Source organism: Cetorhinus maximus, chromosome 15, assembly GCF_964194155.1.
Source record: "Cetorhinus maximus chromosome 15, sCetMax3.hap1.1, whole genome shotgun sequence".
Taxonomy (NCBI): Eukaryota; Metazoa; Chordata; class Chondrichthyes; order Lamniformes; family Cetorhinidae; genus Cetorhinus; species Cetorhinus maximus.
Window position 1 is genome coordinate 17,763,449 of NC_135893.1, and position 15,638 is coordinate 17,779,086.

The window sequence follows — 15,638 nt, forward strand, 5'->3', positions numbered from 1 at the left end:
CAGGTCTGGCAGCATCTGTGGAGGGAACGACCGAGTTAATGTTTCGAGTCCGTATGACTCTGCTGCAGACTGAAGGGTCATACGGACTCAAAACGTTAACTCCGTCTTTCTCTCTCCACAGATGCTGCCAGGCCTGCTGAGTTTTTCCAGCATTTTCGGTTTTTGTTTGCTAGAATGGGTAACCAGGCTCGAGGTACTTTGATTATGTGGTCGGACTGCAGAAGCTGGGGGTAGTCCCCCTCACAGCAGGGGAGGTTAAGGGCATGTTGAGGCCTTTCCCCAATGAGACCAGCACGTCAGCAGGACAGATGGAACTGCCCTGACTAAGGTTTAAGGAGGATGGGAGCTGTGCAAAATCCCCCATGCTGAGCTTTCATTCAGTCAGGATAGAAAGAAAAACAAAAAAAAACCAAGGCTCAGCTCCCTCACCAAACATTTTTCACATGCGAATGTTTCTGGGGCCTGAACTAACAGGCAAAGAACAGCCTTTCCATTTAGTCTGACTTCAGGGTAGTGGATACTGGAAGGCAACATGTCGCTGGACACTGAGAGTACACAGCTGTGGGAAAACTTTGGGTACAAACATGTTGGCTTTGGAACAGGAGTAAACAGGAAATGATTTGGAATATTACAGCTCCAGCCTAAGATCAGTAACCAGTCCACCACAAGAGGCATATCAGGATATTAAAACAGACCCCAAGCTGGAAACCAGCAATATTTAAAAATTTTATTCATTCGCATGATTTGGGCATCACCGGCATTAACCGTCCATCCCCAGTTGTCCTGAGAAAGTTTGATACAACCAAGTGCCTCACTAGGGCCACTTCAGAGGGCAGTTGACAGCCAAACATATGGGTGTGGAACTGGAGTCACAGTTGGATGCAAACTGGGTAAGGACAGCAGGTCTCTTTCTCTAAAGGACACCAGTGAACCAGTTGAGTGTTTACCTACAGTCTGACGGGTCACTTTTAGTCTCCCAATATCTTTAAAACACAGGTTCATATTCTCAAACCGCCATGCTGGGGTTTGAACTTGTTTTCTGGGTTACTTAACATCACTCAGGTGGAAACCCAAGCATGCTGATACCGAGGAAGAGGAGAACCAAACAGCTGAACACCAACTCCTTTGGCCATTTTAAAATGGGGGATCGAATGGGCTTAATTCAGTGGGAGCAGGGAGAGGTCCCAGCTTCCTCTGTGCCTACTTCCCACCTCAGTCACATTGAGGGAGGTGCCGGGGGTCAGCAATCGGGGTGACCAGCAGCAACCTGGGAACAAGATGAGTCGCCACCCACTCGGCTGCATGTGCCAAGGCAGGGAAGGATATAGAATTAAATCAATTAAAAAGCAATGCCTGCATCATGTCCCCTCCCAGCAGCTGCACACACTAGCGAAACTGAACAGCCCACGTGTCGATCAGAATGGTGTGCTTTATACCCCCTTAAACCTCCCCATAAATAACATGAATTTATTAGAGTTGGTGGAAATAAATTTAATTGTAGCTTTCAAATTGAAATTGGATAAATGCTTGAAGGGGAAAAAATGTTGCAGGGCTATGGGGAAAAGAGCAGAGACGTGAGAACAATCAGAGTTGGCTTAGGCATGATGGGCCAAATGGCCTCCTTCTCTGCTGTATCATTCGATGATTCTAAACCACCTTTAATGTAATGTTGTACCCCCAGATATTTCATAGAGGACAGCCTGGAGCAATGGAAAGAGTCTTAACAGCACTGTGGGTGTACCTACACCACATGGACTGCAGCGGTTCAAGAAGGCAGCTCACCGCCACCTTCTCAAGGTCAATTAGGGATGGGCAATAAATGCTGGCCTAACCAGTGACGCCTACATCCCATATACATAAAATAATCATAACAACAGGCAGGAATGTGGAGTTGAGACAGAAGCTCAGCCACACAGAGCAGGCTCAAGGGACCGTCTGGTCTACTCCTGCTCCTTTTCTTGCATTCTAATAAAAGTCTATCAATCTCAGTTTTGAAACTTTCAACTGACCCTCTTCAGCCTCGACAAGATTTTGCTGGAGAAATTTCCAGATTTCCATTTCTCTTTGTGTGAAGAAGTGTTTGTTCTGCTGAAGGGCCATGAGGGCTCGAAACGTTGACTGATTTCTTCTCCGCCGATGCTGCCAGACTTGCTGAGTTTTTCCAGGTAATTCTGTTTTTATTTTGTTTTGGATTTCCAGCATCCGCAGTAGCTTTTAGCTTTTTGTTTTTAAACCCTGAATGGCCTAATTCTAATTTCAAAGGTCATTCCCCCTCCTGCGGTCACCCAACAGTGGATAAAGTTTCCCTCGACTTTATCTACAATGGCAAGGTGTGGTGCTGCATTTCTAGTCAGATAGATTTTAAAGGAAGAGCAAAGAAGTAACAGGACAGAGGCACTTTAGGAGAGGTGAGGGGAGGTGGGTCAGAGGGTGGGGGCTGGGGGAGAAGGATAGCAAAGGCAGAGGGAGGGGGTCCAGGGGATTGTGGGGTTAGGATGGGGGAGGTGTTTAGGGGAGAGGGGCAAGGTGACTGAATGCATCATCTTCAAAGGAAGGGGGGAGAGAGTTACAAGGAGACCAGAGTTCAAAGTAGTGAGTGCTGACATAAAAACAAAACTGCCTGCTTCATTTGCAAATTGGAACAGCTGACCCCAGGGATACATTCACAAGGACTGTCAAGGATTCCCATCCCACTGGCTACCTCCCTGCTTCGTTTGAGAAGGAGTTCTTGTATCAGCCTCTCCTTCCAATCCAGTTAACAGATGGTCGTACGAAGGGTTGAGGGCGACTGTAGATTTTTGACATTATCAATAAAATTGATGCTGTGGAAGAACATTTGCCGATAGTTTATTGATGTTTACATCTACTGTCTGCTGTGGAATAAACAGTCCGGGTTCTGGGAACAGGGCACAAAGGGCTGGTGTTGGAGGCAGCTCAGGACCTGTTTATTCTGGACCCCACACTCCAACTGAAAATAAATATATTACATATTTTATTCGCACTGAAGACCGGTTTCTTCCTCAGGAAGTTTTTGGTGGGAATACAACGTCCAGAAACAACAGGTCAACTGCTCCAGATCTTCACCAGCATTGGCTCAATTTACTCCAAATTTGACAACTACTGAAACCAATTGCACTGAACACTCCCAGGACAGGTACAACACGGGGTTAGATACAGAGTAAAGCTCCCTCTACACTGTCCCCATCAAACACTCCCAGGGCAGGTACAGCACAGGGTTAGATACAGAGTAAAGCTCCCTCTACACTGTCCCCATCAAACACTCCCAGGGCAGGTACAGCACAGGGTTAGATACAGAGTAAGGCTCCCTCTACACTGTCCCCATCAAACACTCCCAGGACAGGTACAGCACGGGGTTAGATACAGAGTAAAACTCCCTCTACACTGTCCCCATCAAACACTCCCAGGACAGGTACAGCACGGGGTTGGATACAGAGTAAATCTCCCTCTACACTGTCCCCATCAAACACTCCCAGAACAGGTACAGCATGGGGTTAGATACAGAGTAAATCTCCCTCTACACTGTCCCCATCAAACACTCCCAGCGCACGTACAGCACGGGGTTAGATACAGAGTAAAGCTCCCTCTACACTGTCCCCATTAAACACTCCCAGGACAGGTACAGTATGGGGTTAGATACAGAGTAACAAACTCTCTACACTGTCCCCATCAAACACTCCCAGGGCAGGTACAGCACGGGGTTAGATACAGAGTAAGGCTCCCTCTACACTGTCCCCATTAAACACTCCCAGGACAGGTACAGTATGGGGTTAGATACAGAGTAACAAACTCTCTACACTGTCCCCATCAAACACTCCCAGGGCAGGTACAGCACGGGGTTAGATACAGAGTAAGGCTCCCTCTACACTGTCCCCATTAAACACTCCCAGGACAGGTACAGTATGGGGTTAGATACAGAGTAACAAACTCTCTACACTGTCCCCATCAAACACTCCCAGGACAGGTACAGCACGGGGTTAGATACAGAGTAACAAACTCTCTACATTGTTCCATCAATGTCTCTGGTTTGGTTTGTACAGTTGGCTACAATCCTTGACTGAGAAATAGGGGAACCAACAGGACTATAAGCAAAAACAAAAACAAAAATACCTGGAAAAACTCAGCAGGTCTGGCAGCATCTGTGGAAGGGAGCACAGTTAACGTTTCGAGTCCGCATGACTCTTCAACAGAAGGAAAAATAGAAAAGGGGTGACATATAAGCTGGTTTAAGGTGGGGGGGTTGGGACAAGAGAGCTGGATAGAGGGCCAGTGATAGGTGGAGATAACCAAAAGATGTCACAGACAAAAGGACAAAGAGGCGTTGAAGGTGGTGATATTATCTAAAGGAATGTGCTAATTAAGGGTAGATAAGGACTATAAGCAACCCTTGAATTCAAGATTATTCAGCAGTGTTGCCCTTTACCCTTTAATTGGATGATGGGTTATTAATTCGATAAGGTTACACTTAATTCTTCGCAAGAGGCGAGGGAAGCTTGGCCACCTTCAGGATATGGCCCTAGTTTATCATACACATAATTCTTTGGTTAGTTCTGATAACCCCAATGTTTGTTGCACACGGGTGTTACATTTTTTGCATTGAACTCTCCTGTGGTGATTTACCAGTTGTCAATCCTCCCCGATCTGACTATCTACGTTACCTCAATGTCATCAACGTCCTACATTCTGGAATTCCTTTCCTAGACCTCATCTCCTTGAAGGCCCTTCTTTGCTAAGCTTTTGATCACCTCCTAAAATCTCCTGCTCTGGCTGGGTGCCAATTTTTGTCTGATTTATGGTTTCGTAAAGTACTTTGGTGTATTTGACTATGCGAAAGGTGCTATAAAAATGCAAGTTATTGATGCACGGAGCAAAAAAATCCAATTGAAAGAGCTACAATTATATTATGTACACATGTAAACAAACAAATTTGGAATATGTAAAACACAATATAGAAAAGTTCATCTCTCTCTCACCTTCCTGCACCCGAGGTAGGTTGGACTGATCAATCGCGATTTCAGTCATTGCCAGTTTGGGATTGACCTTTGAACTTGGTTTGGGATCATCCAAATAATTAAGCTGTTTAAAATAAACACATACAAAAATACTTTATATATTGTACAAAGTGTTTAAACGAAAGGTTTTGCAGCTCACTAGCAGATTTTAAAAGATAAACTTTAAAAATAAATAAATTGAGAAAGCCCGAGGGAAATTCAAAGGCTGTGCAGGACAAAGCAAAGATGAGAAAGAGCTGTAAAGGGGAGAGAGTTAAATCACACACTGGTCAGGTGACAAGGTTAAAAGCCAGGAAGGAATGGAAAACTTAGGTCCAGGAGGGGAGGAGGTCCACAGATCTGAGGTGTGGAAAAGAATATTAGAGCAGGAGATGTCGTAAACAAACTTTCATCTCAGTACAGTGAAGATGTGTGTTGAGGACAGTATGTGGAGCTTGCTGATAGTTGCAGTCTAAGCTCATACTGTAGGAATGACAACTTGGGTGAGGTACTGAGAGCAGCTGGGCCCTTGTGAAAATATGCTCCAGAAAATCTCACATCACCAGAGGCAGGGAGAAGGGTCCAGGTGAGGAGAAGGCACAATGCTGCTCTCCCAGCTGATGTGGGACTCCTCAGTGGAGAGGATGTTCAGAGCCTAGAGGAAAAGAATCACCAGAAAGGATGAAGCATGATGGTAGAATTTCTGAGCCTCTTAGTAAAGCTCCATCTGTCATAGCATATTATCAACCTGAAGACACACCAGGTAAAAGGCCAGGCTGAATCGAGACCCTCATTTTACATTCCAACTGTACCTGGGATGTCAATGATAAATACAAATTCAGCTCACCTGACTAGCGCCGTCCCGTCCCCCAACTCAAGTCCCGATCCAAACCCAAACGCCCGATCCAAACCCAACGCCCGATCCAAACCCAACGCCCGATCCAAACCCAACGCCCGACCCAAACCCAAACCCCCGACCCAAACCCAAACCCCCGACCCAAACCCAAAACCCCCCAAACTCAACACCCGACACTAACCCATAACCCCCCAAACTCAACACCCGACCCAAACCCCAAACACCCCAAACTCAACACCCGACCCAAACCCCAAACACCCCAAACTCAACACCCGACCCAAACCCAAAACCCCCCAAATTCAACACCCGACCCAAACCCAACACCCGACCCAAACCCAAACTCCCCCAAACCCAACACCCGACCCGAACGGCCCCAATCTCAACACCCGACCCAAACCCAAACCCCCCCAAACCCAACACCCGATCCAAACCCCCCCAACCCAACACCCAAACCGCCCCAAACCCAACACCCGATCCAAACCCCCCCAAACCCAACACCCGACCCAAACCCAAACCCCCCCAAACCCAACACCCGATCCAAACTCCCCCAACACCCGACCCAAACCCAAACCCCCTCAAACCCAACACCCGATCCAAACCCCCCCAAACCCAACACCCGACCCAAACCCAAACCCCCCCAAACCCAACACCCGATCCAAACCCCCCCAACACCCGACCCAAACCCAAACCCCCCCAAACCCAACACCCGATCCAAACCCCTCCAAACCCAACACCCGACCTGAACCCCCCCCAAACCCAACACCCGACCCAAACCCAAACCCCCCAAACCCAACACCCGATCCAAACCCCCCCAAACCCAACACCCGACCCAAACCCAAACCCTCCCAAACCCAACACCCTATCCAAACCCCTCCAACACCCGACCCAAACCCAAACCCCCCCAAACCCAACACCCGACCCAAACCCCCCCAAACCCAACACCCGAACCGAACACCCCCAAACCCAACACCCGACCCAAACCCAAACCCCCCCAAACCCAACACCCGATCCAAACCCCCCCAAACCCAACACCCGACCCAAACCCAAACCCCCCCAAACTATACACCCGATCCAAACCCCCCCAAACCCAACACCCGACCCAAACCCAAACCCAACACCCGATCCAAACCCCCCCAACACCCGACCCAAACCCAAACCCCCCCCAAACCCAACACCCGACCCAAACCCCCGCAAACCCAACACCCGACCCAAACCCCCCCAAACCCAACACCCGAACCGAACCCCCCCAAACCCAACACCCGACCCAAACCCAAACCCCCCAAACCCAACACCCGATCCAAACCCCCCCAAACCCAACACCCGACCCAAACCCAAACCCCCCAAACCCAACACCCGACCCAAACCCCCCCAAACCCAACACCCGACCCAAACCCTCCCAAACCCAACACCCGATCCAAACCCCCCCAACACCCGACCCAAACCCAAACCCCCCCAAACCCAACACCCGACCCAAACCCAAACCCCCCAAACCCAACACCCGATCCAAACCCCCCCAAACCCAACACCCGACCCAAAACCAAACCCCCCAAACCCAACACCCGACCCAAACCCCCCCAAACCCAACACCCGACCCAAACCCAAACCCCCCCAAACCCAACACCCGATCCAAACCCCCCCAACACCCGACCCAAACCCAAACCACCCCAAACCCAACACCCGATCCAAACCCCACCAAACTCAACACCCAAACCCAAACCCCCCCAAACCCAACACCCGATCCAAACCCCCCCAAACCCAACACCCAAACCCAAACCCCCCCAAACCCAACACCCGATCCAAACCCCCCCAAACCCAACACCCAAACCCAAACCCAAACCCCCTCAAACCCAACACCCGATCCAAACCCCCCCCAACACCCGACCCGAACCCAAACCCCCCCAAACCCAACACCCGATCCAAACCCCCCCAAACCCAACACCCAAACCCAAACCCAAACCCCCTCAAACCCAACACCCGATCCAAACCCCCCCCAACACCCGACCCGAACCCAAACCCCCCCAAACCCAACACCCGACCCAAACCCAAACCCAACACCCGATCCAAACCCCCCCAACACCCGACCCAAATCCAAACCCCCCCAAACCCAACACCCGACCCAAACCCCCGCAAACCCAACACCCGACCCAAACCCCCCCAAACCCAACACCCGAATCGAACCCCCCCAAACCCAACACCCGACCCAAACCCAAACCCCCCAAACCCAACACCCGATCCAAACCCCCCCAAACCCAACACCTGACCCAAACCCAAACCCCCCAAACCCAACACCCGACCCAAACCCCCCCAAACCCAACACCCGACCCAAACCCCCCCAAACCCAACACCCGACCCAAACCCAAACCCCCCCAAACCCAACACCCGATCCAAACCCCCCCAACACCCGACCCAAACCCAAACCCCCCCAAACCCAACACCCGATCCAAACCCCACCAAACCCAACACCCAAACCCAAACCCCCCCAAACCCAACACCCGATCCAAACCCCCCAAAACCCAACACCCAAACCCAAACCCAAACCCCCCCAAACCCAACACCCGATCCAAACCCCCCCCAACACCCAACCCGAACCCAAACCCCCCCAAACCCAACACCCGATCCAAACCCCCCCAAACCCAACACCCGACCCAAACCCAAACCCCCTCAAACCCAACACCCGATCCAAACCCCCCCAAACCCAACACCCGACCCAAACCCAAACCCCCTCAAACCCAACACCTGATCCAAACCCCCCCAAACCCAACACCCGACCCAAACCCAAATCCCCCCCAAACCCAACACCCGATCCAAACCCCCCCAAACCCAACACCCGACCCAAACCCAAACCCAACACCCGATCCAAACCCCCCCAAACCCAACACCCGACCCAAACCCAAACCCCCTCAAACCCAACACCTGCACCAAACCCCCCCAAACCCAACACCCGACCCAAACCCAAAACCCCCAAACCCAACACCCGAACCGAACCCCCCCAAACCCAACACCCGACCCAAACCCAAACCCCCCCAAACCCAACACCCGATCCAAACCCCCCCAAACCCAACACCCGACCCAAACCCAAACCCCCCCAAACCCAACACCCGATCCAAACCCCCCCAAACCCAACACCCGACCCAAACCCAAACCCAACACCCGATCCAAACCCCCCCAAACCCAACACCCGACCCAAACCCAAACCCCCTCAAACCCAACACCTGATCCAAACCCCCCCAAACCCAACACCCGACCCAAACCCAAACCCCCCCAAACCCAACACCCGAACCGAACCCCCCCAAACCCAACACCCGACCCAAACCCAAACCCCCCCAAACCCAACACCTGATCCAAACCCCCCCAAACCCAACACCCGACCCAAACCCAAACCCAACACCCGATCCAAACCCCCCCAACACCCGACCCAAACCCAAACCCCCCCAAACCCAACACCCGACCCAAACCCCCGCAAACCCAACACCCGACCCAAACCCCCCCAAACCCAACACCCGACCCAAACCCAAACCCAACACCCGATCCAAACCCCCCCAACACCCGACCCAAACCCAAACCCCCCCCAAACCCAACACCCGACCCAAACCCCCGCAAACCCAACACCCGACCCAAACCCCCCCAAACCCAACACCCGAACCGAACCCCCCCAAACCCAACACCCGACCCAAACCCAAACCCCCCAAACCCAACACCCGATCCAAACCCCCCCAAACCCAACACCCGACCCAAACCCAAACCCCCCAAACCCAACACCCGACCCAAACCCCCCCCAAACCCAACACCCGACCCAAACCCAAACCCCCCCAAACCCAACACCCGATCCAAACCCCCCCAAACCCAACACCCGACCCAAACCCAAACCCCCCCAAACTATACACCCGATCCAAACCCCCCCAAACCCAACACCCGACCCAAACCCAAACCCAACACCCGATCCAAACCCCCCCAAACCCAACACCCGACCCAAACCCAAACCCCCTCAAACCCAACACCTGCACCAAACCCCCCCAAACCCAACACCCGACCCAAACCCAAAACCCCCAAACCCAACACCCGAACCGAACCCCCCCAAACCCAACACCCGACCCAAACCCAAACCCCCCCAAACCCAACACCCGATCCAAACCCCCCCAAACCCAACACCCGACCCAAACCCAAACCCCCCCAAACCCAACACCCGATCCAAACCCCCCCAAACCCAACACCCGACCCAAACCCAAACCCAACACCCGATCCAAACCCCCCCAAACCCAACACCCGACCCAAACCCAAACCCCCTCAAACCCAACACCTGATCCAAACCCCCCCAAACCCAACACCCGACCCAAACCCAAACCCCCCCAAACCCAACACCCGAACCGAACCCCCCCAAACCCAACACCCGACCCAAACCCAAACCCCCCCAAACCCAACACCTGATCCAAACCCCCCCAAACCCAACACCCGACCCAAACCCAAACCCAACACCCGATCCAAACCCCCCCAACACCCGACCCAAACCCAAACCCCCCCAAACCCAACACCCGACCCAAACCCCCGCAAACCCAACACCCGACCCAAACCCCCCCAAACCCAACACCCGACCCAAACCCAAACCCAACACCCGATCCAAACCCCCCCAACACCCGACCCAAACCCAAACCCCCCCCAAACCCAACACCCGACCCAAACCCCCGCAAACCCAACACCCGACCCAAACCCCCCCAAACCCAACACCCGAACCGAACCCCCCCAAACCCAACACCCGACCCAAACCCAAACCCCCCAAACCCAACACCCGATCCAAACCCCCCCAAACCCAACACCCGACCCAAACCCAAACCCCCCAAACCCAACACCCGACCCAAACCCCCCCCAAACCCAACACCCGACCCAAACCCAAACCCCCCCAAACCCAACACCCGATCCAAACCCCCCCAAACCCAACACCCGACCCAAACCCAAACCCCCCCAAACTATACACCCGATCCAAACCCCCCCAAACCCAACACCCGACCCAAACCCAAACCCAACACCCGATCCAAACCCCCCCAACACCCGACCCAAACCCAAACCCCCCCCAAACCCAACACCCGACCCAAACCCCCGCAAACCCAACACCCGACCCAAACCCCCCCAAACCCAACACCCGAACCGAACCCCCCCAAACCCAACACCCGACCCAAACCCAAACCCCCCAAACCCAACACCCGATCCAAACCCCCCCAAACCCAACACCCGACCCAAACCCAAACCCCCCAAACCCAACACCCGACCCAAACCCCCCCCAAACCCAACACCCGACCCAAACCCAAACCCTCCCAAACCCAACACCCGATCCAAACCCCCCCAACACCCGACCCAAACCCCCCCAAACCCAACACCCGACCCAAACCCAAACCCCCCAAACCCAACACCCGATCCAAACCCCCCCAAATCCAACACCCGACCCAAACCCAAACCCCCCCAAACCCAACACTCGATCCAAACCCACCCAACACCCGACCCAAACCCAAACCCCCCCAAACCCAACACCCGATCCAAACCCCCCCAAACCAAACACCCAAACCCAAACCCCCCCAAACCCAACACCCGATCCAAACCCCCCCAAACCCAACACCCAAACCCAAACCCCCTCAAACCCAACACCCGATCCAAACCCCCCCCAACACCCGACCCGAACCCAAACCCCCCCAAACCCAACACCCGATCCAAACCCCCCCAAACCCAACACCCGACCCAAACCCAAACCCCCTCAAACCCAACACCCGATCCAAACCCCCCCAAACCCAACACCCGACCCAAACCCAAACCCCCTCAAACCCAACACCTGATCCAAACCCCCCCAAACCCAACACCCGACCCAAACCCAAACCCCCCCAAACCCAACACCCGATCCAAACCCCCCCAAACCCAACACCCGACCCAAACCCCCCCAAACCCAACACCCGACCCAAACCCAAACCCCCCCAAACCCAACACCCGACCCAAACCCCCCCAACACCCGACCCAAACCCAAACCCCCCCAAACCCAACCCCCGACCTGAACCCAAACCCCCCCAAACCCAACACCCGATCCAAACCCCCCCAAACCCAACACCCGACCCAAACCCAAACCCCCCCAAACCCAACACCCGACCCAAACCCAAACCCCCCCAAACCCAACACCCGATCCAAACCCCCCCAAACCCAACACCCGACCCAAACCCAAACCCCCCCAAACCCAACACCCGACCCAAACCCCCCCAAACCCAACACCCGATCCAAACCCCCCCAAACCCAACACCCGACCCAAACCCAAACCCCCCCAAACCCAACACCCGATCCAAACCCCCCCAAACCCAACACCCGACCCAAACCCAAACCCCCCCAAACCCAACACCCGATCCAAACCCCCCCAACACCCGACCCAAACCCAAACCTCCCCAAACCCAACACCCGACCCAAACCCCCCCAAACCCAACACCCGACCCAAACCCAAACCCCCCCAAACCCAACACCCGAACCCAAACCCCCCCAAACCCAACACCCGAACCCAAACCCAAACCCCCCCAAACCCAACACCCGAACCCAAACCCCCGCAAACCCAACACCCGACCCAAACCCAAACCCCCCCAAACCCAACACCCGATCCAAACCCCCCCAAACCCAACACCCGACCCAAACCCAAACCCCCCCAAACCCAACACCCGACCCAAACCCAAACCCCCCAAACCCAACACCCGACCCAAACCCCCCCAAACCCAACACCCAACCCAAACCCAAACCCCCCCAAACCCAACACCCGAACCCAAACCCCCGCAAACCCAACACCCGAACCCAAACCCCCCCAAACCCAACACCCGATCCAAACCCCCGCAAACCCAACACCCGACCCAAACCCCCCCAAACCCAACACCCGATCCAAACCCCGCCAAACCCAACACCCGACCCAAACCCAAACCCCCCCAAACCCAACACCCGAACCCGAACCCAAACCCCCCTAAACCCAACACCCGATCCAAACCCCCCCAAACCCAACACCCGACCCAAACCCAAACCCCCCCAAACCCAACACCCGAACCCGAACCCAAACCCCCCCAAACCCAACACCCGAACCCGAACCCAAACCCCCCCAAACCCAACACCCGAACCCAAACCCCCGCAAACCCAACACCCGACCCAAACCCAAACCCCCCCAAACCCAACACCCGATCCAAACCCCCCCAAACCCAACACCCGACCCAAACCCAAACCCCCCCAAACCCAACACCCGACCCAAACCCAAACCCCCCAAACCCAACACCCGACCCAAACCCCCCCAAACCCAACACCCGACCCAAACCCAAACCCCCCAAACCCAACACCCGACCCAAACCCAAACCCCCCCAAACCCAACACCCGACCCAAACCCAAACCCCCCCAAACCCAACACCCGAACCCGAACCCAAACCCCCCCAAACCCAACACCCGAACCCGAACCCAAACCCCCCCAAACCCAACACCCGAACCCAAACCCCCGCAAACCCAACACCCGACCCAAACCCAAACCCCCCAAACCCAACACCCGATCCAAACCCCCCCAAACCCAACACCCGACCCAAACCCAAACCCCCCCAAACCCAACACCCGACCCAAACCCAAACCCCCCAAACCCAACACCCGACCCAAACCCCCCCAAACCCAACACCCGACCCAAACCCAAACCCCCCCAAACCCAACACCCGAACCCAAACCCCCGCAAACCCAACACCCGAACCCAAACCCCCCCAAACCCAACACCCGATCCAAACCCCCGCAAACCCAACACCCGACCCAAACCCAAACCCCCCCAAACCCAACACCCGATCCAAACCCCCCCAAACCCAACACCCGACCCAAACCCAAACCCCCCCAAACCCAACACCCGATCCAAACCCCCCCAAACCCAACACCCGACCCAAACCCAAACCCCCCCAAACCCAACACCCGAACCCGAACCCAAACCCCCCCAAACCCAACACCCGATCCAAACCCCCCCAAACCCAACACCCGACCCAAACCCAAACCCCCCAAACCCAACACCCGATCCAAACCCCCGCAAACCCAACACCCGAACCCGAACCCAAACCCCCCCCAAACCCAACACCCGAACCCGAACCCAACCCCCCCCCAAACCCAACACCCGAACCCGAACCCAAACCCCCCCAAACCCAACACCCGAACCCGAACCCAAACCCCCGCTAACTCCCCCGGTCAGTGATGATTTGGTTGGTTTTTTTGATGACTCTCGGGTCGAGTCCGGATCTCACTCGGTCTTTACCGGTGGCGGCGGCTGGTTCTCTCTCCTCTCCCGGTGTCTCACTCCCTCTCTCCTCTCCCGGTCTCTCTCTCCCGGTGTCTCCCGGTGTCTCACTCCCTCTCTCCTCTCCCGGTCTCTCTCTCCCGGTGTCTCCCGGTGTCTCACTCCCTCTCTCCTCTCCCGGTCTCTCCCGGTGTCTCACTCCCTCTCTCCTCTCCCGGTCTCTCTCTCCCGGTGTCTCCCGGTGTCTCACTCCCTCTCTCCTCTCCCGGTCTCTCTCTCCCGGTGTCTCCCGGTCTCTCTCTCCCGGTGTCTCCCGGTCTCTCTCTCCCTCTCTCCTCTCCCGGTCTCTCTCTCCCGGTGTCTCTCTCTCCCTCCCCTCCCGGTGTCTCTCTCTCCCTCCCCTCCCGGTGTCTCTCTCTCCCTCTCTCCTCTCCCGGTGTCTCTCTCCCTCTCTCCTCTCCCGGTGTCTCTCTCCCTCTCTCCTCTCCCGGTGTCTCTCTCTCCCCTCCCGGTGTCTCTCTCTCTCTCTCTCCTCTCCCGGTGTCTCTCTCTCTCTCTCTCCTCTCCCGGTGTCTCTCTCTCTCTCTCTCTCCTCTCCCGGTGTCTCTCTCTCCCTCTCTCCTCTCCCGGTGTCTCTCTCTCCCTCTCTCCTCTCCCGGTGTCTCTCTCTCCCTCTCTCCTCTCCCGGTGTCTCTCTCTCCCTCTCTCCTCTCCCGGTGTCTCTCTCTCCCTCTCTCCTCTCCCGGTGTCTCTCTCCCTCTCTCTCTCCTCTCCCGGTGTCTCTCTCCCTCCCTCTCTCCCGGTGTCTCTCGCTGTTAAATCTCTGGAACTATTTCTCCAGAAACTTTCCGAACTCCCCCTGTATCTTCCACAAACCTCGGGACTGAGCCTCTCCGGGATGGGTCCCCGCTCCCTTTAGATCAACATCTCCACCTCTCTCTTTTCATTCACTCCTTCCCTCCCTCTGTTAATTCTCTTTCTTTCACTAACTCTTTTTTACTTCACTCTCTACCTCAGTCGCTCCTCCCGCACTCTCTCCTTTATCTCACTCCCTCTTTATATCTAACTCCCCCTCTCTTTTGCTTCTTTCTCACTTTCTCTCTCTCCCAGCTGTTGCTCTCTTTCCCACTCTCTCCTGTTCTTCTGTCTGTTTCACTCTCTCCCTGGTCCTCCCTCTATTTCTCTCTCTCCCTCTCTGTTCCTCTCTCTATCTCTCTCTCCCTCCCTCTATTTCTCTCTCTCTCTTCCTCCCTCTCTGTTTCTATCTCTCTATTTCTCTCTGTTCCTCCCTCTCTCTCTATCTCTCTCCGTTCCTCCCTCTCTGTTTCTATCTTTCTATTTCTCTCTGTTCCTCCCTTTATCTCTCCCTCTATTTCTCTCCCTCTATTTCTCTCTGTTCCTCCCTCTATCTCTCTCCTTCTCTCTGTCAATGCTCCACCTCTGATTCCAGCAGCTGTTGTCTTTGGGAATACGGAAAGCAGTTGCTGCCAAACCGCATTCAAAATCCTGTGCACACATCTGCACA

The 15,638-nt window shown here is 54.7% G+C and overlaps 1 protein-coding gene across 2 annotated transcripts in view; it reads right to left on the reverse strand.

The window, feature by feature from the left end:
• LOC144690433 (uncharacterized) overlaps positions 1-14,216 on the reverse strand; it is a 53,419-nt gene extending 39,203 nt beyond the window's left edge. For both annotated transcript variants that reach the window (XM_078557938.1, XM_078557937.1), the window contains exons 1-2: positions 14,132-14,216; positions 4,992-5,094 (exon numbers count right to left, since the gene is read on the reverse strand). In XM_078557938.1, coding sequence (XP_078414064.1) covers positions 4,992-5,040 — 49 coding nt within the window. In that variant the 5' untranslated portion in view covers positions 5,041-5,094; positions 14,132-14,216. The remainder of the gene's footprint in view (positions 1-4,991; positions 5,095-14,131) is intronic.
• Between the last annotated feature and the right edge of the window lie 1,422 nt (positions 14,217-15,638).